General features: G+C 45.9%; 1 protein-coding gene across 1 annotated transcript in view; it reads left to right on the top strand.

The window, feature by feature from the left end:
• LOC144752612 (uncharacterized) overlaps nucleotides 1-11,375 on the top strand; it is a 38,762-nt gene extending 27,387 nt beyond the window's left edge. The window contains exons 2-3 of the mRNA XM_078640492.1: nucleotides 88-1,254; nucleotides 11,298-11,375. Of these exons, the coding sequence (XP_078496618.1) occupies nucleotides 88-1,254; nucleotides 11,298-11,375 (1,245 nt within the window). The remainder of the gene's footprint in view (nucleotides 1-87; nucleotides 1,255-11,297) is intronic.
• Nucleotides 11,376-22,009: the final 10,634 nt, after the last annotated feature.

The following is a 22,009-nucleotide window of genomic DNA, read 5'->3' as shown; positions in this document are numbered from 1 at the left end:
ATCAAGCCATTATATGCTTTGATGCAACCAACTTTTACCAAATCGTGCTGGCTGCCTAAACATTCAGCCATTTTGCAATCCTTGCAGGCTGATCTGCAAGAATCTAAATTCTTACTGACTCATGATAACCACACCAACCTGGTGATAAGAATCTTCCCTGAGGCGGTGGGTTTCACATACCTTACTTTTAACGAAGGTGACACAGTACCTATCGCTTACAAGTCACACTTGTACACTTCGGCTGAAATGCGGTTTTCCACTGTGGAAAAAGTTTTGACAGCAGTGCAAATGGCAATTCTAAAGGAACGCGCACTGTCGCAGGGAAAAAGCATGTTGGTTGTTACCCAGCATCCCGCCTTGGAGACAGTTACGAAAGCCAGTGTACCTAATTCTAAAGCTTTGCACCCACAGTGGATACAATGGGCAACGTCATTGACGTCTCCGGATGTCACGTTCATTTTTTACGCCTCCTTACAGTCGCAGGAGTTCTTGCAGTATGAATTTGTTCATTCTGCCCCTTTGACTATGCGCTCTTTGGAGGATTTCCATTGTATCATTTACACTGATGGTTCGGCACAAGTTGCGCATGGGTCTAAGCACGCATACTCCTCAGGTTGTGCAATTGTGGCTGGTACCATGGCGAATGGAGAGTTCAAGTCCAATGTCGTACATACACAGACATTAGGGGACTGTACCGCCCAGTTGTCAGAGCTCCGTGCTCTGATGCTTGCATTGGAGTACGCAGATCCTGGTGTGACTACTCTTATTGTGAGTGACTCTTACTACTGTGTCCAGTCTTACAATGACAATCTGTTCTTTTGGACTCAGAACGACTATCGTGACTCCAAAGGTAGCACAATAAAACATAAAATGATCTGGGTTCGAGTGGCTGAACTTAAAGAACAACTGCCACTCGTATATGCAATTCATACTTTTGGTTATCAGCGTGTGGGAGCTCACACTGTTGGCAATAGTCTGGCTGAAGAGGCCGCGAAGACAGCAGTTTCGACATATTTGGTTGCAGCAGTTACACGTTCCAAAAGTAAGATTGATGATGACATCTTGGCAGCAATTGTCGCTACTGAGAAGGGAAGTAAATATCCTACTGGATTTCCTTCAAAGTATTCTTATCATTTAAGTTCTGATAAAGTTCCTTTTGTGAAAATACCAGACGTTGGAGACAGATTGATTCCCAACGCGGACTGCAGGTCAGCGCTGATTACAGCTGCCCACGAGGGTGTTGCGTCCGCACATGTGGGCGTTTCGGCTTCTGTATCTCAACTACAACAGCGTTTTTGTTGGTGGGGACTGTATAAACAGACGTGTGATTATGTCCTTCAATGTGACATTTGTCAGCAGATCAAGCCTTCGACTGCTACACATCCGCCCCAGACACATTTGTACATTTCCAATAAACCACTTGGTTGTGTTTATTTGGTTCACTGCGGTCCTTTTTCTTCAGATACTGCGTAGAAGTACATCTTAGTTGCAGTTGATTCTTGCACGCACTTTGTAGGGGTGTGGACCCACCGAAGTGCTGATTGATGAACTGTCATAAGGGATTTGCGTGTCTTTGTGGGAATTTTTGCGTGTTGCACCTTCCATTCGGACCTGGGTCAAGCGTTCGCCTCTAAGGCGTACAAGGATGCCATGAGTTCATTGGGGTCCTGGTCAAATTTTCGTCTCCATACCGGCCTGAGGGTAATAGTGTTGTGGAGCAGATGAACCGTGACTTAAAGCAATCCTTGACAGCTAGGGTTATAGGTACCGGCCGAAACTGGCTAGCCCATCTCAATGGCGTACAGCGCGCACTTAATAATTTCCCTAGAAGATCTCTGGGTGGGCGGACCCCATACGAGATGCTCTTTAGTAACAAAATGTTTGTCCCGGACCTTGAAGGTCTACACCAGGCGGCGGCAGCTGCCCCCTTTGACGTAGATGAACATTGTAATGTTTTACAGACTCTACAAGAGACGAGAGACAGTCTTGCAAAGGAACACAAGCACGCCACATCTGACGCTGCGTTGCAGATTCCGGCAGTTGGCTGGCTACCCAGAGTCTGGTCCGAGAGAAAGTCGAGAACAAGAAAGAGTTTGGCCCCTCATATCGAGCTCCAGTTCCTGTACTTGGCGTGCAGGGCACAAGAACAGTCGTTTTACCTCCACTTCCAGGTCGTAAGGAAAAAAGGTACATTTCCATTGACAATGTCAAATTACAGAGTGGCCGATTCTTCTTAGTATGACTCCTGCGGTCTCTTGTCCATCGATACTGAGAAATTCTGTTTTGGCTCCTGCTCCTAACAGGCCTGACATTGCCTTCGAGATGCCTGCTGTTTCAAGTCCTTTATTGAATACCCCACCTGATGCTCATCTTGATGATACTGAGTATACCCCACAGACTTATCGATGACCGATTTACAAACCTGTTTGGCCACTGAGTCCAGATTTTCATTTGACACTATACCACATCGAAGTCCCCCTTCAAAACTTTCTGTTTTTGCAACATGGTTTAAAAAACATTTTTTGATTCCTCCTTGGACTTACATTTGGTTGGTGCTTTTTAAAAGGTTTTTGTTTATGTCAATTGGTTTTGTGGTGTATTTTTTCCGTCTTGTGAATGGACACTACATTGAAGAGAGGACTGCTATTCGACTAATTAAAGGAACATTGGCACCCCATTCCTCATCACACAGAATGAAGAGGGACTTGACTTTTGTAAATATTACTCCTTGGCCAGTCTTAGATGGGCTTGTATTGGATGCTGTTAAATTTCAGATTCATGGTCCCAAACGTACTAAAAGTTTCTACGGAGGATGTGATTAAACAGAATATACGCCCTGATGATTGGGATGTTCAAGCCGTAGAGGCTTTGTTTTCAGATTTGAAATATTATGCTGCTTTTGATGCTGAGGATTTATATTTAGATTCGGTTAATTATGGTGATTTGTTTTGTTATCAACACTATGGAAATCACTACCTACATAAGGCAAACACAAGAAGAAATATGGTTAATTATACACAATGGGAACATTGCCCCACTCCTGTTGAAGGCAGCTCAAATTCTCTTTTAAAGAGATTCACTTATTTCACTGATTTTAATCAGTCAAATCCTAATGCATTATATTTTAAGATGACCGAAAAGTCCTCTTCCAAAGTTAGACTTACCCACACAAAATTATTACATTCTAAGTCCTTTCTTGACCAGTTGGCTATTGGGGACTATGAACTGTGGAAAGATACTATTGATCTTAAATCTGTTTGGGGTTCTAAAAGTTGGCAAGTGCAAGGCACAGAGGCTTTGCATCGTGCATGTCTCATTCCAAACCATATGTTGTTTTTGAATTCAACTATTTTACAAACCACCTGCTTTGGATTGGCTACTACTTAAAAATTAATTGCTCCTTCTTTTCCAGAATTGTAGAGTACCCCGGTTGGGATAATCATACCAGTATTTCTATCAGAGAATTACAGACTCTGTTGCTGAAGTCTACTTTTAACATATCCAGTTTGGATCCTAAGGGTTGGTTGTTGTAGCACAGAAGTGTTGATTCTTGCCAACATCGTTTTCTGGGTTTAGCCCCTGGCTACACACAGGTTAGGGTGGATTCCCGTTTTGAGGGTGACCATTCTTTAACTACCTATTCCGTAGGCAAGCTGTGTCAGAATTGGCTCAAACACTCCACTTTAGCGTCAGTTAAGCTTCATTTGTCTAAATTGACTGACGATGTTGATCTGAATGACTTTGTCAAGGGCTCTGCTTACGGCAGATCCAAAAGGTGGATATATGCTATTTACAATGAAGTTTGGAAACTGTCCCAGATTGAGGCTGCTTCCCGCTTAAGAGCTATAGATCAAGCAAATTTATAAAAAGTGCTAGCAGTTGTAGATAACTGCATTAACACACTTTCTTCCCGCCTTTACACATTAGATAATATTGTTTAGTCTGTTGTTGATATTGTGCAGGAAGAAGTCTCTTGTTTTGCACCATGGCCAAAATCAGTTGAGTTCCATTATGCAGTTTGCATGGACTTTACAAACTTTAAAGGCAGGGAAGGTGCCTTGGGACTACATGAATACGTCCTCATTGTTTGCCCCTTTTAATTTGATTGATAAACAGGAATTTATGTCTATGAAAGATGCAACTTTTTCTATGTTACATATTGAAAAGTTAGAACCTTTGCCGTTTTCTGTGGGCGAAACAAATTATGCTGTGTGGCTCGTCCATGGGTTAATAACATTACCATTTCCTTTGTTCAAATTCGAAGCTTGCATGAAGTATTATGCAATAGGCAGGTATGAACCTCTGGGCACCGCTTATTTGCATGAAGCTTGGTCACTACCATTTACCTATAGGTGCCTGAGGGAGAGAAAAGAGGTTTATTTTAATAGTGAAGGTTGCACAACAAAACCTGATCACTCGTTAGTGTGTAGGAACATTCAATTGCATGGCTCGTGTAATCAAAATGCACCTAATGTGGCCTGTGTCTTAAAAGATACCCCAACACCTGCTATCACACCCACATTCACATTACTAGCAAACTGTAGTTTTTTTACTTTTAAATAATGAGGATTGTTGTGGGATGCTGGCTGGAATTCCTTACATTGTTACGGTCTCCCAACGTGTAGTTTGTTATGTTTCCTCCTCCACATGGGAAGCTGGATGTTTCCATCTGGCCATCAATTCAGACCTTGAAAGCAGAGTTCAACAAGATGAGTCGAATAGGAGCTCTTTTGTCCCAGAAAGAAGTCGCCCTTACATCTGCACGCGAGACATTTGTCCTTCACGTGGCAAACACCCGCACAGAAGTGCATGCCTTATTTCGGGGAGTTAATTCACACTATCTTTAATGCCGCCTTGACCACAGGGCTGGCTCACTTTTTTAAAGTTGTTAGCAGTGGCTAATAAATCCTAAGGTACGTGGTATTATGTATAGGGATTTCGGCGCCACTTGGCAGATTTGCACAAATTTGTAAATTTCTAAAATTATTATGTCAACAGTGCTCCAAGGTGTGGAGGACCACTAAACTCCACAAAACAAAAGCAAAGCTTTATACACATGAATTTCACTCCCAAGTACACGTTACGTTTGAAAAAAGGTTTCCCTGTTTCGACAACAGACACAGTCATTTTAAACAAAGTATACACAATTTCTGTTGTTTTTTTTTTCAGGTTTTATTCTTTTGATTCCAGCCACAGCCAACAAGTGTTTCGTCGCAATTGGGGCGTGATCCTGCGACTTCCTCAAGGCTGTACAAACATAAACATAGATAAATCCTCTGTATTCAATATTGCAAGACTCATTACACATATGTAAGCATGACTTTACTTTAAACGTAGTAACTGTTAATAATAGCACAAAGTATCATCACAAAAATCCAATTCTTTAATGTCTGTATACAAGCGCCTCTAAAAAGGCGTACCATAACCAACACTAAATGGAGAGAAAATGCTCAGTGCACTGAAAGAACACACTCTACGTACCACCTTATTGCCCAAGTGTAAGAAGACAAGTGCTGTGAAGTATCAGCAACTAAATAAAACAAAACTGCAAGTAAACTTGTCAAGAACTATATAGCAAGTTAAAAGAAGAAGAGATAAATAAACCAATAACAAGTGAATCTAAGCCAATCACAACTCAACCATGTGCCGTCACCATGTAATATACTTCAAATAAATACCTATACTTTTCCAGGTGTTAGGATCTGCAATTAAGGTAGAACCAGTACATGTATGAGTGAATATCAGAACACTAAAATTCAATGACCTTTTACTCTCGGCTTTCACATAAAAACCACCTCAAGATTGAGAAAATTGTCACCTACTTTATATGTGGTGATAATTCCAACCCACAAAGGGGTTCCAAATAAATTTGCGACCGTCCTGATGTACAATTCCTTATCTATATAGATCCAGAGTTCACCTGTATATCTTGTAGCATTCTGAAACCCAATTGAGTAAAATTAGGTCTATGTTTCATGTATGCATAAAAAATAAATTTGAATACATTTCCTCTTAGTTTTAAATCTATGTGCCCGATTGAATAAAATCTATCACTGCAGTTATAACCATTGGAGATCCTGTTTGGAACCTCATACACTATAGAGGGGAGTAATATGTAGTCCACTAAATGATGTGTTAGATAATCGGTTCATAAACAGAAGTCCATGCCTTATTTCGGGGAGTTAATTCACACTATCTTTAATGCCTCCTCGACCACAGGGTTGGCTCACTTTTTTAAAGTTGTTAGCAGTGGCCTTGTGACTTCCTTCCAAACTATATTCGGTGTGTTCCCAGCATTTGTTCATTCGATTTTCTCCAGCCTTTTTGGTGGATTTCCCTTGATGCTCGCTCTGGTTGCCGGAGTGCTTCTACTACTTTGTTTATTTCAGAATGAATGCACATCCTGTGCCACGAGACGATTTGCCCCGGCTGTTGCTGCTCTGCAACCGAATGCTTGATTACTATGGAGAGCTGCCTCTGGCTACATTGAGTGCAGTTTATAGATTATCGTTTCGATTTTCCTTTTTCACATGCGTCCAGCCTGTCTTTCATTGCCTGAGCTGCGATTTCGAATTGGGCTCTGGATTTGTGTCTCTGCAGTACGGTGTCTCCCAACGCAGATTATGATCAACTGATGAGCCCCTTAGTTGCTCATGAATTGCTTTGTTCTGGCGGTGGGATTATGGCCTTTGCAGAGATGCATGGAGTCCTGGGACGTTGGAATATTTTTGCAGCGCCGCATGAATTCTTGGCACGCAGTTATACTGAAGTAAACCTGAGTTGTCCTCTGATGGTACTAGAGGCTCCGGTTATTGAGGAACATGTATGTTCATTCCCGTTACTAAATTGGATGGCTGAAATGTTTTCAGATAATAACAATGACTTCCTGTTGAAGGCTGTTGCAACGTACTGTGCATATACACTGTTGGAGTGAGGTGCATTTCCTTCTCTCGCTAACTCAAAACCGACGTCACGTGTTGGACATTGGATTTTTTAAAATTATTTTCTTTTTTGTTTTTTTTGGCCTGTTGGCTTTTCTGTACCCACAAGTGATTACTAAATTGGAGTATTTTTAAAATTCGGCGTTTGCTCCCGTTTTTCCAATTATCGCAAATTTGAACTTGATTCTATCTCTCGAACTTAAACTCTGCGTTCCTGCTTTGCCCCCATTACTTGTCCGTGCTCCGATCAAGGGAGGGTGTAGTGGGGCTGAGCCTTCGAGTGTTAAGTTAGCATGAGCTTATTAGAAGTTTAAACGCCATTTAACCTTTTGCTTTCTTTTGCACACAGCACACACGTTGGCTATTGTTTAGAGTTAGGCTGAGTGTTTTGCTTCACATGAGAAAAACTTGTTTTTCTACATTGCTAGACTTGCTTTGTAAGCTTAGTCTGAACAGTGAGTGCCGAGACCTTCAAGGTTATATCAACACTGTTGCTGTTGTTTGAACTGATTGGCACACGTTCTATCCATAACATATATGCAGCCGTGGCCAACTCAGATACTGGCGCCTTTAACAGTGCACTGTGTAGGTATATTTGCACACACTTGGAGAACATTCGTATGCTGAGAGCTTGTGCAGAACTCGAGGTGATTCACTCCTGCTAATCTTTGAAGTATGGGGTCGTCTATGCAAGCCTAAGAGACCATCTTTTGTTATAAAATATCCTTCTAGCAAAGGAGGGTGAAATATAGGTATATATTTAACCTGTTTCCATTTAGCATTATAACATGCTTTCTCCCTTTGTATTTTATGGAACAGTAACTATGCTTACAATCTTATTTCTTATAATATGTCTGCTTGTATTAGCTAAGATGCTGCACTTGAGATCACGGCGTTAAAATAAATATTTTAAACATGCACATGTCTCCCTTTACTGGACTGGTATGAGAGTATAACGAAAGAGTGCTAGTTTGCCACCTTACCTGAGGTATCCTAATTCGCATGTTCTGGGCAGTCTAATCATTGGTTACTTTACTATAGGATGAAGAGCTAATGAGACACTGCTGGTAGTCTGGTAGGGGATTTTGGGTACTAAGGTGAGTTTTTGGCACACCCTAATTCACTGAGGTCGTGAGTCTCTGTGCACAGCTCTGTTTTATCCCCTCTTGTTACAATACCTTGAGAAAACATTAGCTTATTCTTGATCTTGCAAAATGACACAAGTTCACCACTTAATTTCTTGCCAACCCACTTGTAAGAATTTCACATTAGATAAGATACTGTCCTCACACATTGCATTCTTACAATCAGTTTCAGAAATAGCTTCTGATGACAATACATTAGTACTTCCACTATTAACATCATCAATCGTGTAAGCCACATCAAAGTCAACACCACTGCTGTTGGTGTCAGGTGCATCTGACAAAGGTAATCGTGACATACAATCTGCATGTACATTTAAACGCCCTGGAACAAATTCAACAACACACTGATATTCTTGTAATTTGGCAGCCAGTCGTGCTAAGCGAGCTGTTAATGTTGTACCACCACCGGCAGCTAACATATTGATCAAAGGCTCGTGGACTGTTCTTAAACAAAATTTGGTTCCCCTCAAGAATTGACGAAAATGTTGCACAGCCCATGTACATGCTAACAGTTCTTTTTCAATGGTGGAATAATTATATTCAGCACCATGTAACGTTCTAGATGCATAAGAGACATATTCATCGCCTTTGTTCCTTTGCAGTAACACAGAGCCCAAACCTACATTGCTGGCATCTACAGCTACAATACATTCTTTTCCAATTTCAAAAGGTCTCAAAAAAGACAATTTCTTTTTTTAAAAGCTCAAAAGCTATTTGTTGTTCTTTGTCACAAGTAAAATTCACATTTTTTTAACAATATTCTTAAGGAATGTACTTTTGAAGAATAATCCTGTACGAATTTACTATAAAATTCTGTCAAGCCTAAAAAAGAAGACAATTGTTCTTTTGTAGTAGGAGCAGGAGCATTAGAAATACTTTGAACATGATTCCATTTAGGTTTTATACCATTACTAGAGATCTCATGTTCCAAATATTCCACTTTACTTTGCCTAAATTTGCACTTAGAAATTTTCAAAGTCAAACCTTTATTTTGTACACATCTTAACACATTTTCCAAATTGTTGTCATGTTCCTCGTAGTCCTTTCCAAAAATTAAAATATTGTCCTGGAAAGCAATCGCACCAGAACATCTTTCCAAAACCTCCTTCATACATCTTTGAAAAACAGAAGCAGCGCTGGCTAGGCCAAACGGCATGCGTGAAAATTGAAGCATACCCTCAGGTGTTACAAAAGCTGTCAAAAATGTAGATTCCTCATGTAGAACAACTTGATGATAGGCGCTCTACAGTGGAGAAAACACAGGCACCTGAAAGAGTGGAAATCAACTCATGTATGTGGGGTAAAGGATGTCTATCAATCCATATTTCTTTATTAAGACTACGAAGATCAACGCACAAACTAAGGTCGCCATTACTTTTAAGGGACAAAACGACCGGAGAAACCCATGGAGAAGATTCTATGGGTTCAATGATGTTCTTAGAAACTAAATCAGTTAATATTTCCTTAAGTTTATCACAATATGCCAATGGTACATTTCTTACTCTGTGTCTAACAGGAATTTCACACTCCTTGAGAATAATTTTGTTTAACATTAACAAATTTTCCTAGAGAATCGTGGAAGAGAGTAGGAAACCTGTCTTTTATTTCAGTCGCAAGTTCCTCATTTTTGGATGCCTCGACATAGACGGGTGGCGAAGCATTGGGATCTAACTTTCTATCCATTTCTTGTTGATGAGGCCAACCAATTAGAGATACACCTTTGGTGGTTACATACACTTTTCCTCTGGTTCTTCTGCCTTTAAATTATAAATCCACCCACATGAACCCATCAAGATAAATCTTGTGAACAGAGTAACCACCAGGTTGAATGTCAGGTGGAAATAACTTTTTCGTCTTTCAAAATTCATCAAAAACTTTTCTGCCAATAATACTGTACCAAGCACATGAATCTACTAACATAGAAACTTCTATACTAACAATTGACACTGTGCCGGTTGGAAAACCTTTGCAATTTGTATTATCGACACACAGTAAATTATTGACCTCAGGAGGAGGTTCACCCTCTTCGTGTGTCATGAAATTAATTTTCTGAGAAGACTTGCAAACTTTACTAAAATGTCCAGTTTTCTTACATTTAATACAAATCTTCTTCCACGCAGGACACCCTTTGTAGCTTCCAACGTGGTCAAGACCACCGCACCTGTAACAAACAATTTAGGCTTTTTTTCCCTCAAAAAATGTGTTCTCTTTTCCCACAGTGTCTTCCTTAGAGAGAAAAGCGGAACATTTCTTGTAAGTTACTTGATCCTTTACTACAGACACTTCGGGAACAGCCTCATTAACTTTAACACTTGTCCCCTAATTTCACTAACAAACTTCTCAGATTATTCAATACCTTTAGCAATATTTACTGCAGCACTTGGAGACGATTCAGTACGCATCCATAGTCTTTCTTGAATTTTCTTGCTTTTAGTTTCCATCATAATTTGGTCCCTTAAAACTTGCTCGAAATTAATAGTTTCAAAAGCACAAGTTCCTGCTAAAGTGCGTAAAGCCACATAGTCCTCAGTGGAGTTGTCCTCCTTTTGTGCACGAGAATAGAATTTAAACCTTTCCATGATAGTATTAATTTTTATACCAAATCTAATACTCATTTGTTGAATAGCAATATCAAAAACATTGGTATCTCCGGAACTTTCGATAGGTAGCAAATTCTTTTAAACCTGCCCCCCTAAACAGTGCCTTAAAAGTGCAAGTTTTCTCTTCGGAGAACAACCATCCTCTTCGAGAACGTCAACATAGACCAGGAACATTGGATATCACAAGTCCCATTCCATTTTGGGTTCACCAGCCACTGGCAAAAAAATGTGGGGGTGCAACAATATTAGACATGACTCAAAACAGTAGAAGATGGGAAATAAATAAACACTAAACAATATTTTTAAGCATTAAATCTAATGAAAAGGTCTAAACTTATGTAATATAATAATTTCAAATAGTCAAATTTGTAGAAAATCTGAAAAGGAAATGGGTTACTAAAATAACAATGCTAAAATAATAAAGTAGTCACCGAAGTCTGTGTAGTTACGAATTGTAGCAAAATCTATTACGCTTCAACTGTAGTACTTGATAGGCTGAAACAATTGCATGACACGAAGCATAAGCTGAATGCAGAACATTTGTGCAAGAATTATCAAATAAAGAATAAAGAAATTGTGAACGAGTAAAAAAAATAATCTTTGTTTGACAGGAAAATGAGACGCGCTGCTATGGTAACAAAAGCAAAGAAATGTTGACAAAGGCACGTAGCACGTCACAACGTGGTTGAATTCCCAGAGTGCAACAGCCTGTGATGTATGATAGAAGCTGAGATTTCTTAGAGGCTCACACGAAGGAAAGCAGCTCATGCAGAAACCAGTGATTAGTTTCAAACTAAAACAATGTCACTGTTACCGTCTTGAGAATGGATTTTCAGATGATATAACATCTAAAACAACAAGAGCACTCTGGTCCGATCGCAAATACGATTCTTCAGAACTGCAATGTCCGGCCAACAGCACAGAGCACCAGCGCAGTGGAACACTATCACCGCCGAAAAACTTCGACACACAAAAAACGTGTATCACATTAAAATGCGGACAAATCAGAGCTAGTACCATTAAACACGTACAGCTGCCGCAGTCTGAATAATTACAAAACAGCTGCAGGTGCAATCAAAACACTTGTAGAATAAGGTACGGCTCAATTTTCTAATGAAATTCCACACAGTCCCAGGAACGTAGTTCCAGAAAAAGCCGCTGGTGCTATCAGAGCACAATTAAACACAAATCACAGGATTAACAGAAAACGCAATACCTGTTCACAAACTTTTCTTGTTAACATGTGAGCGCTGTCTTTCCTTGAATTCCGATCGTCACCAAATTGTGAAGTGAGTTCCCATGCAGATTCATTAAAGAAAAGTAGTTTATTTGGAGAAGAGAGCTTAAACATCCACGCCTGGCAATAATGTTTCCTAACTCCACAACGCTCCTGGAATATCCAAAGAATAGAATACAAATAACATTCTACAACCATGAATATTCTTAGGTTGGAACACCACAACTAGCCTATTATGCCCTCAGATAGACCGGCACCAGAAAAGGGAGGCAGGAAATTGCACACGCTTGTTTGGGGGACTGCAGAAACTTCTCCCATTTCGAAGCAGGCACCAGTATAAAAAAAAAAAGCACCCTCGAACCCACTTTTCAGTACTCTCCTGGACCTGTGGAAGGTCCAGAAGATGGATTGCCCTGCTGCCAGAGGCCTACCCTGCTGTCTAAGAAGTAAGGCTGGACATGTTCCCTCCATCCCAGGCTTAATGACTCCAAGGAACAGCTGACTGACCTCCTCTTCTGATTTACAGGGACAAAACAAGCTCCAGAGGCCTCCCTCCAACTGGCCAAATAACGCGCTGCACTGGACCAGCAACTGGACCTGCCTGAGCCTCCTGGCCTCTGCTGAGGTGAGTTCCTGATCCCCAAGTTGTGCCTCCTGAGGTCCTGAGCCCTGGACTGACATCAGAGAGAGCTCCTCCTGGCCTAACTAAAGGTTCCACTAAATCTGGCACTCAGTGACGCAGAGCCTCGCAGCACAGTCACAAGCTTCATCGGAACCGACAGAGCGATGCAAAGTCCCGCTGCACAGCTCATCGGAACAGAGACAGAGCGACACAAAGATCCACAAAGCCTCGCCCTATAGTTTCCATATTGCCTTTAAGTTAAGCCTGGTTATTTTGTGCCGAGCTACCAGAGGGCTAAGCATAGGTTAATTTAGTGGCTTTGTGATTCACACCGACAAGGGCTGTGGCTGGTGCTTGAGAAGGGCTCACACCTTTCTCAACCAGCAACCCAACTTTTCACCAGGAAGTTCCAGGCATACAAATGGTTACAATTTTGTATTCACTTTTGGTGCCAACTGCTCTAATAGCTGATCTTTGTAAAAATATTTTCAGAGGTCTACACAGCATTTTTACATTCAAAATGTGTTTGGTGTGTCATTTTCTGCAGCAGACTGACCTGTGACCTTCTGGATTCATCACAATTTAGCAGCATACAAGACAGCACTTACCTGTGAGAAGGGAAAGTGTTCAGTGCCCCCTCTCCACGATTTGCTGGGACCTATCAACTTGGGAGCTTGTGCAGACTGACTAGTTGTAAGTCATGGCCAAATACCTGAACTTGAAGATACAAGCTGAAACTTCTCACAGATTTTAAAAACACCACATTTGGACACAGAATATTGTTGGCCCTGTTAGAGCATCTATTACATGGAACTAAGTGCTACTTTTTTCACGTTGCTATGGAAAACCCAAAGGCCATTGCAGAGATGGACAGTATACCCCTTCCCTGAGTTCCCAAATGTACTGGATCCCTATTGCAGATTTTTGTTGTCGAAAGCGAATACGGATCATGCATGTGTGCCATAACATAGGCCTGTCTCACGGACTTCAATCTTGTTGGACCAGGAGGGGAGCGCAAAGCACTACTCTCCGAGGCGGAAGGCTACCGCTATCGCTAGTAGTTAAGCAGCACAAGCGCAATGGGGGCCGCATACCGTGTAGTGATGGAGTGAACAGGTCGTTTTTAATCTGTGTCACTGGTGTGAGACATACAGGCTCACTTACTTTTAAAAGTTCAGATGCTATGTTCTCAACTCACCTTTGCCTACATTAGACTGATTAGATGTGCTGGGCAGCACAGAAGGTGTATCTGTGCTGGGTGGATTTGTTCCTGGGGGGATGCTATACAGGGACAATGGAGTACTAAGTAGTGTATGAATAATGTATGCATGTGCTGGAGGTGTATTTGCGTAAGAATGGGTACAGTACCCGAAGGAGGTAGTGCTGTGCAGTGTGTACAGGATAAGTGCATGAGCTGGGTATATGTGTAAATGAGTAGTTCAGCACATGGAGACTGCAGTACATGCAGTAGAAGTACAACTTCTGGAAGTATGTGCACCTATGAGTGTTTTTTTTTAAACATACTTTATTGATTTTTCTTAATAAAACATTCATCACATTATCATAGTCGCCTTGTGGATAGCATATCCCATCATCTATTCTGCTACTACATTATACCCCTGTCTCTCTGAATAATTTGCACCTAGTATAGAGATACTGATACTTTACATTATCTGTGGAAACAGTGATCTAGGCCATGACACTACTACCCATTAGCATCACCAAGTACGGAGGTAAGTATCTGTGCTGTGGCTGTGAACATGAGCAATGATCTTAAAAATTAAAAAAAGAAAACGTGCCCCCAACTCCCACCACCCCTACCCCTCCGGTCCCATGTACATACACAGAGTCAGAAATACATGGTTACTAATGTTGGAGGCTCTTGTATAAGTCATGCATTGACAGGAAGTGCCTTGGCATGGTTTGCGTCATTCGGGGAATGTACGTTCTACAGTGTGGACAACTGTGTGGGTCCAAGAGTTTAATGATTAATATCTACCGATTTAAGGGCTTCTAGCATAACGTCCTAGTCCAACGCTATTGGAGTCTTGCGTAAGCCACTAAGTTACTCTCTACGCAATGCAGCACTCTCTGCACTGCCCCAGTGCAGCATCTCAATATGCCATATATATATATAGTGGGGGTTTCCGCGACTTCCAACATAGTGATGGCACGTATCGATAAAATGAGCGCCAGGTCTATAAATCTTTGTTTGGACACCTGCTTGTGTATGCCCAATATGCATTCCTCCACAGTGTTCTGAATTTCCCTGTGAGTGATCCCTCCGATTATGTGCCTGACATTGTTCCAGAACCCCCATACTTTTGGACATGTTCATAACGCACAAGTTACTTACCTACGGTAACGATATATCTGTAAGAAACAGTAGTTAGTATTAGATTCCTTACCTTAGAATATCCCCAGGCGTCAAACTGAATCAGGAAAGTTTTGCGTAGCAGTACCCTTGCGCGTCGGTAGGCGTCGTCCGTTGCTCCGCGTCTGTCGTCGGCATCGTTGGCACTGTGATGACATCGTCTGAGTACTTAGACCCGCCCTCGCGCGTTGATGTCAGTTCTTATACCAGCTTTTCCGCGCCAGAAACGCAGAGCCATGATAAAAACCAACACTGGTGCTATGAAACTAGGGCCCTCACAGGGATGACCTTAACCCTAGATATCAGTTCGCAGAACGGGGAGGATGGGTGGGGCGGTAAGGAATCTAATACTAACTACTGTTTCTTACAGATATATCATTACCCAAGGTAAGTAACTTGTGCATCTTAAAGAAACAGGTTAGTATTAGATTCCTTACCTTACAATAGATACCCCAGCAATACCAACCCCGGTGGTGGATCTGCGAACCAATAATCACACCAGAAAGTCCTGGAGAATGGAACGGCCGAAAAAGCCATCTCTCAGGACTTGGCTGTCCAGGCAGTAGTGTCTTGCGAACGTGTGCAGCGAAGCCCACGTAGCTGCCTGACAGTTGTCCTGCAAGGGGACTCCCCGGCCCAGGGCTGTAGTAGCCGTCGTGGCCAGAGTGGAATGGGCCCTCAGCCAAACAGGAGGCTCCTTTTTAGCCAAAGAGTAGCATGCCTTGATGCACAACACGACCCACTGAGAGATGGTCCGTTTGTGCACAGCCTGTCCCTTCTTAGCGCCCACGTAACCAACAAAGAGTTGGTCATCCACCCGGAACTGGCGTGTGCGATCAAGGTAGAAGGAGAGCGCAAGTTTTGGGTCTAGACGGTGGAGCCTCTCTTCCTCTTTCGAGGGAGGCGGAGGCGGAAAGATGGTGGGAAATGTGATGGACTGCCCGATGTGGAAGGCTGTGACTACCTTGGGCAGGAAAGAGGGACGCGTTCTCAACACAACCTTGTCCGGATGGACAGAAAGGAAAGGAGGCTTAGAAGAAAGAGCCTGGAGCTCACTCACTCTCCTGGCAGAGGTGATGGCAACCAGGAAAGCAGTCTTAAGAGTAAGACGAAGAGGGCAATTGTGAAGTGGTGCGAAAGGAGGCACATCAAATAAGTAAGAACAAGGATCAAGTCCCACTGACGCATCACGAAAGGAACAGGAGGAAACATATGAGTGATGCCCTTCAAGAACCTATTTACAACTGGGGACTTGAAAAGAGAGGGCTGATCAGGTAGCCTTAGAAAGGCGGAAATGGCAGAGAGGTAGCCCTTGACAGTCCAGAGAGCAGAGCCCTGCTGGGCAAGCGAAAGAAGAAAGTGGAGAACCTCAGAAAGAGGGGCAAAGAGTGGATCCACAGCCTTTGCTGTGCACCATGTCACAAATCTGTTCCACCTGCAGGCATATACCGATTTTGTGGAGGGACGCCTGGTTGCCAGAATCACATCTCAGACTTCAGGAGGCAAGTCAAATGGCCTCAACTGTCGCCGCTCAATCTCCACGCATGAAGGTGGAGACTGGACAGGTTCGGGTGGAGGACTGTCCTCTGCTGCTGCGACAGAAGATCCTCCTGAAGAGGCAGACAAATCGGGGGGATCGACTGACATGCTGAGTAGCTCGGGATACCAGTATCTTCGTGCCCAGTCCGGAACCACAAGGATGACTTTGCTCCTGTTGCGCCTGATCTTCTTCACCACTCTGGGCAGAAGTGGTATAGGCGGAAAGGCTTACAACAGACCGCAGCTCCACTCGTGACGAAAAGCGTCTCCGAACGAGTGCCGCCTTGGAAATTCCAAGCACAGAACTGATGACATTGCGTGTTCTCTTCTGTGGCGAATAGATCTAACCAAGGCTCTCCCCACTGCTGAAAGAGGCCTTGCACCACGTCCGAGTTCAGACGCCATTCGTGATCCATCATGCACCGACGGCTGAGTTTGTCCGCCCTGGCGTTCAGAGAACCTGCCAGGTGTTGAACCACCAGGGACACGCACTGATGTTCCAGCCATTGCCAGAGACGCAGAGCCTCCTGGCATAGGTTCCACGACCCCACCCCGCCCTGTTTGTTGCAGTACCACAAGGCGGTGGTGTTGTCTGTGAACACCTGCACTACACTCCCCCGGAGAGAGGGGAGGAATGCTTTCAGCGCAAGTCAGATCGCCCGCAGCTCCAGAAGGTTGATGTGGAGCCGGGACTCTGCTGGAGACCAGAGGCCTCTGATCTCCGCCTCTCCCATGTGGCCCCCCTCAGCCCAGGAGGGACGCGTCCAACACAACTACGTGCTCCGGTTGGGGTATGGAGAGGGATCTGCCGCTGACCCAATCGTGGTCCGTGAGCCACCACTGCAACTGACTTGCAGTGCCCTCCGAGATCAAGACATGGTCGGACAAGTTGCCCTGATGCTGGGCCCACTGAAACTTCAGAGCCCGCATCCGCCACCTGGCGTGATGCACCAGAAGGATGCAGGAGGCCATCAGCCCCAGAAGCCGCAGCGTCAACCTGACTGAGACTCGGGATAAAAGCTGAAATATCGGAATAAGAGCCTGAATATCCCCAACCCACTGTTCGGAAGTATAAACCCGAAACTGCGCCGAGTCTAGGACCACTCCGATGAAGAGGAGCTTCTGAGAGGGGCACAGGTGTGACTTCGGCACATTGATGGAGAACCCCAGCAGGTGCAGGAGGTCGGCCGTAGTCTGGAGGTGGCTGACGACTGTCTGGGGCAAGCCCGCCTTCAACAACCAGTCGTCGAGATAGGGGAAGACTGAAACCCCTAATCTGCGCAGATGAGCTGCGACCACCGCCATCACTTTCGTGAACACCCGAGGGGCACTGGTAAGGCCGAAGGGGAGCACGGTAAACTGAAAGTGCTCGTGGCCTACCATGAACCGCAGGTAGCGCCGGCAGGACGGGGATGTGGAAATACGCGTCCTGCAAGTCCAACGCTACCATCCAGTCTCCTGGGACCTGGGCAGCGAAGACTTGAGCTAAAGTCAGCATCTTGAACTTCTACTTCCGGAGGAAGCCGTTAATGTTCCGGAGGTCCAAGATAGGGCATAGGCCCCCTTTGCTCTTCTTGGGAACCAGAAAGTAGTGGGAATAGCAACCACACCCTACTTCTGGCCCAGGAATGCGCTCAATGGCCCCCTTGGCCAAGGGGGCCGCAACTTCCTCCTGCAGAAGATTCAAGTAATCCCCCGACACGCGGTGGTATTGCGGTGGCATGGCTGGAGGGGTCGTCTCAAAGGGGTGGGAGTAGCCCCTTAGGACGTTTTGCAGCACCCACCCGTCCAATGTGATGGTGCGCCAGTGGAGGAGGTGATGGCGAACCCTCCCCTCCACTGGCGTCGAATGGGCCTGAAAGCTCGGACTAGGAGGGCTTTGAGGCGGATGCTGCTGGGGGGTGGATGTGGACTGGCCTCGCCGCTGTCCCCGTGCACCGCCACGGCGGTTACCACATCCGCCACTGCGTTGGATGTTTGTCTGCGGCCTGTGGCTGGCAGGACGTGCGGGGGCGCCCCTTCCTTGGCCACGAAAGGAGCGAAAGGCAGACTGCTGCTGACGCGGGCCGACAGGCCCAAGGGCTTGGCCGTAGCCCTTGAAGCGTTCAAGCGCATGATCTGCCTTGCCACCAAAGAGGTGGCTGCCATCAAACGGCATGTCCATGAGAGTGCTTTGCACATCAGCCGAAAAGTTGGCGGACCTCAGCCAGGCGTGGCGGCGTACTGCCACCGTCGTTGACATCGCCCTGCCCAGCGAGTCCGTGGTATCCAGCCAACATCGAATAGAATACAGTGCTGCGTCTCGTCCCTCCGCGAGGGCTTGAGCGAGCTTTGCCCGGGCCCCTTCCGGGCACTCTGGCAGCACGGCCGCAACCATATCCCACAGAGAGTGGGTATATTGGCCCAAAAGGAAAGCGGTGTTGACTGACCGCAGTCCGCAGCTAAGGGACGAGAACAGTTTCTTACCAAACTGCTCATACCTTTTGGATTCCCGATCTGGGGGTGCAGTTGGGAATGCGGTTTGGGAAGTGGAGGCCTGGATAACCAGGCTCTCGGGGGTGGGATGGGAGGACAGGAAGCTAGGGTCACACGGAGCTGGGCGGTGGCGCCTGGCGACGTTCCTACCTACAGGGGGGCCTGTAGCGGGCCTGGACCAAGTGCCCAACAGGACATCCATGAGAGCCTCATTAAACGGCAGCAAAGGCTCCGGAAAGCCTGCCTGCGGTCTAAGGACCTCAGTGAGGATATTAGACCTCACAGTAGCGACGGGGAGCGTAAGCGCCAAGGCCTTGGCTGCCCGCGTCAGCACCACACTATAAGCAGCCCCCTCCTCTGTAGCCACGGTAGGAGGGCAGACAAAACCAGTGTCAGGTGAGGTGTCTAGACCACTGGCCTCCCCTAGCTCCTCTGTCCAGTCCTGAAAGGACTGACACTCACGTGTCAGAGGGTCCTCAGACCCCTCCCAACCTTCCTCGTCCTCCATCTCCTGATATTCAGGGTCAAAGGATGGAGCCGGATCAAAGAAGAAAAGTTCTGCGGCCGGCGCCGGTCCGACGCTGGATCCGGACCGAGGGAGGGATCGGGGACGACGTCGTCCGGGGACGGCGTCGGGGGTGACACCCTGGGGGTCGGCGCTGGCAGAGGGGTTGTGAGGTCGACCAGCGGCGACCCGGATCCAGTGGGGCCTAGCGGTGTCGGGACCAAAGTCGCTGACGGTGCCGGGGCCGAAGCCGCCGGCCCGCCAAGGCCCCTAGTGCGGGGCCCGAAGGCGCGCCGACAACCCTCGACAGAGGAAAGTGAGTCCTCATGGCCACGAGGAAGTCACAAATCTCCTCCAGCGCCGCATTCAGCCCAGGGACCGGCGGGTGTGGGGCTGGCTGCGATGCCTGCGGCTCCGGCGGAGCCGTGTGGGCAGTGTCGGCCGAACCCCCGGCCGCATCGCACGAGCGTCGGGGGGAGTCTGAAGAGTGGTGTCGCTGCTTTGACTTCTTGTGCCTCTTACCGGAGTACTTGGAGCCCGACGAGTGGTGTCGACTCGACGAGCTGTGATGACTCCTGCCCCGCGACTGGTCCTTCGACCTCCTCCTGGACCGGGAAGTCGAACGACGCGGGGCTGACTGCCGGAGCTGGAGGCGCTTACGGGACCGCTCCCCCCTAGCCTTCAACGTCAAGGCCCGGCAGTCGGGGCACGACTTGTCATCGTGGTCGAACCCCAAACAATGTAGTCACCGGCGATGGGGGTCGGTAACCAACATCAGTCGGTAGCAGTCGGCACAGGGCTTGAACCCGGGCATCCCTACCGGCACCAATGGAGTTGTTTGACTCGAAAAACAGATCAAAAGGATTGAAAAAGTTTAGTAAAAAAATGACTAAGGGTACCACTTTTTCCGGATCGGCGCTTGCTGGCGCAGAAAAAAGAAGAACTGACGTCAGCGCGCTAGAGCAGCGTCTAAGTACTCCGACGACGTCATCACGGCGCCATCGACGCCAACGACTGACGCGGAGCCGCGGACGACGCCTACCGACGCGCAAGGGTACTGCTACGCAAAACTTTCCTGATTCAGTTTGACGCCTGGGGATATTTTAAGGTAAGGAATCTAATACTAACCTGTTTCTTTCAGATATGTAGCAAGTCCGCCCCCTCCAATAAACATCTCGGACAGCAATGCTGCGTCTATGGGAACATCTTATCTAATTTATGAGGAGCAAGATAGGCCAGGTGGAGGGATAAATTTGAACTTCGCATTTCTGGAGGCTCTTTTAGGGTGCTCGAGAGCACTCGCCCATTCCTTGTCTTCTAACACCCTGTCTATGACCCCATTCCATGCCGCCCGCAGTGAGTCCTGAGCGACCATTGTATGAGAGCGCAAAACAGTATAAAGCCACTTAATAAGGTGCCTTCCCCTGCCCATATAATACAGCATCTTGACCAGATCATGAGTGGGGGTGCCTATGAGTGATATACTACAGAATAGATACAGTGTTCGGCAGTACACGGATATTCAATGAAAATGATGGATGTATGTGTGCCTCTGAATGGTAGAAAACATGGAGGATCCTGTAATGTGCAGTGCGTATATATTGTACATGTGCACTTGATGTATATGTGCCTGTGGATGGTGCAACACATGGAGTGCTCTGGGTTCCATTTTGGGACAGCCAGGCATGCATGGTGAAACATGGAGTGAAGGCAGAGAGACCCCCTCCACCAAATTTGTGGATTGCTGCCTGTTTATGTGCTGGGTGGGACCCACACTGGGGAGGGAAGGACCAAGCCTCCCCCATACAATTCAAAGGGTTTTCTTTGATTCAGTGAGAGGTCACAAGAAAGGAGCCTGGGCACATCTCAGGAAGGAGATAAAGAGTAGGGCTGGGGGCAGTGGGCCAACCTCTTGATATACATATTGCGGCTGACATACCGGTGTGAACTCTAGTCAGTCCCAAGGCCCATATTCTGAGACTATCAGCTTCGGAGACATTGTAGCTGTGACAGACTGCTTGTCAAGAGGAAGAGGGAGCAGAGGGGAATGCACTTCAAACATGAAAACTTCAAAGTCTCAAAGTCTCAAACTGTAAATCACAGTTGGTGTCTGGGAAAAAACTAAAAGAAGGAGCGGTTGAAACCCTAAAAAGTGCCATCTGCCAAACAGCCAGACGGTCTGTGTAAGGACGGGAAGATCTGCAAGAGTTTTGCCTGTGACCAGGACGGGGGGTGGCCCAAGGCCTATGAGTCTCCCTGCTAGATGAGGGGACATCACCCAGAGAACCCAAGACCACCTGCCCTGGAGCACCAGCGCCAGCCTGGTGCCCTGTGAGAAAGACAAGAGCATTGGAGGGAGCAAGATCTAGTGGGGAGCCTTGTTGTGTGGACTCCCGGTGCAAGGTGGGAGGAAATGGCTGCTGCACCGATTGGTTTGTTGCCCTATGCATGACTGAGTTGGCAACCTATGCCAGGAAAGGGCCAGTGTGAAGACAGCGGTGTGAAAAACTTCTGTGCAGTAAGGGCAAAGCCTTGAATAGTAAGGGTGTGGCGACCCATATGCCAGGAGGG

This window comes from Lissotriton helveticus, chromosome 5_1 (assembly GCF_964261635.1).
Source record: "Lissotriton helveticus chromosome 5_1, aLisHel1.1, whole genome shotgun sequence".
NCBI lineage: Eukaryota > Metazoa > Chordata > Amphibia > Caudata > Salamandridae > Lissotriton > Lissotriton helveticus.
This window is presented reverse-complemented; position numbering and strand designations above follow the sequence as displayed.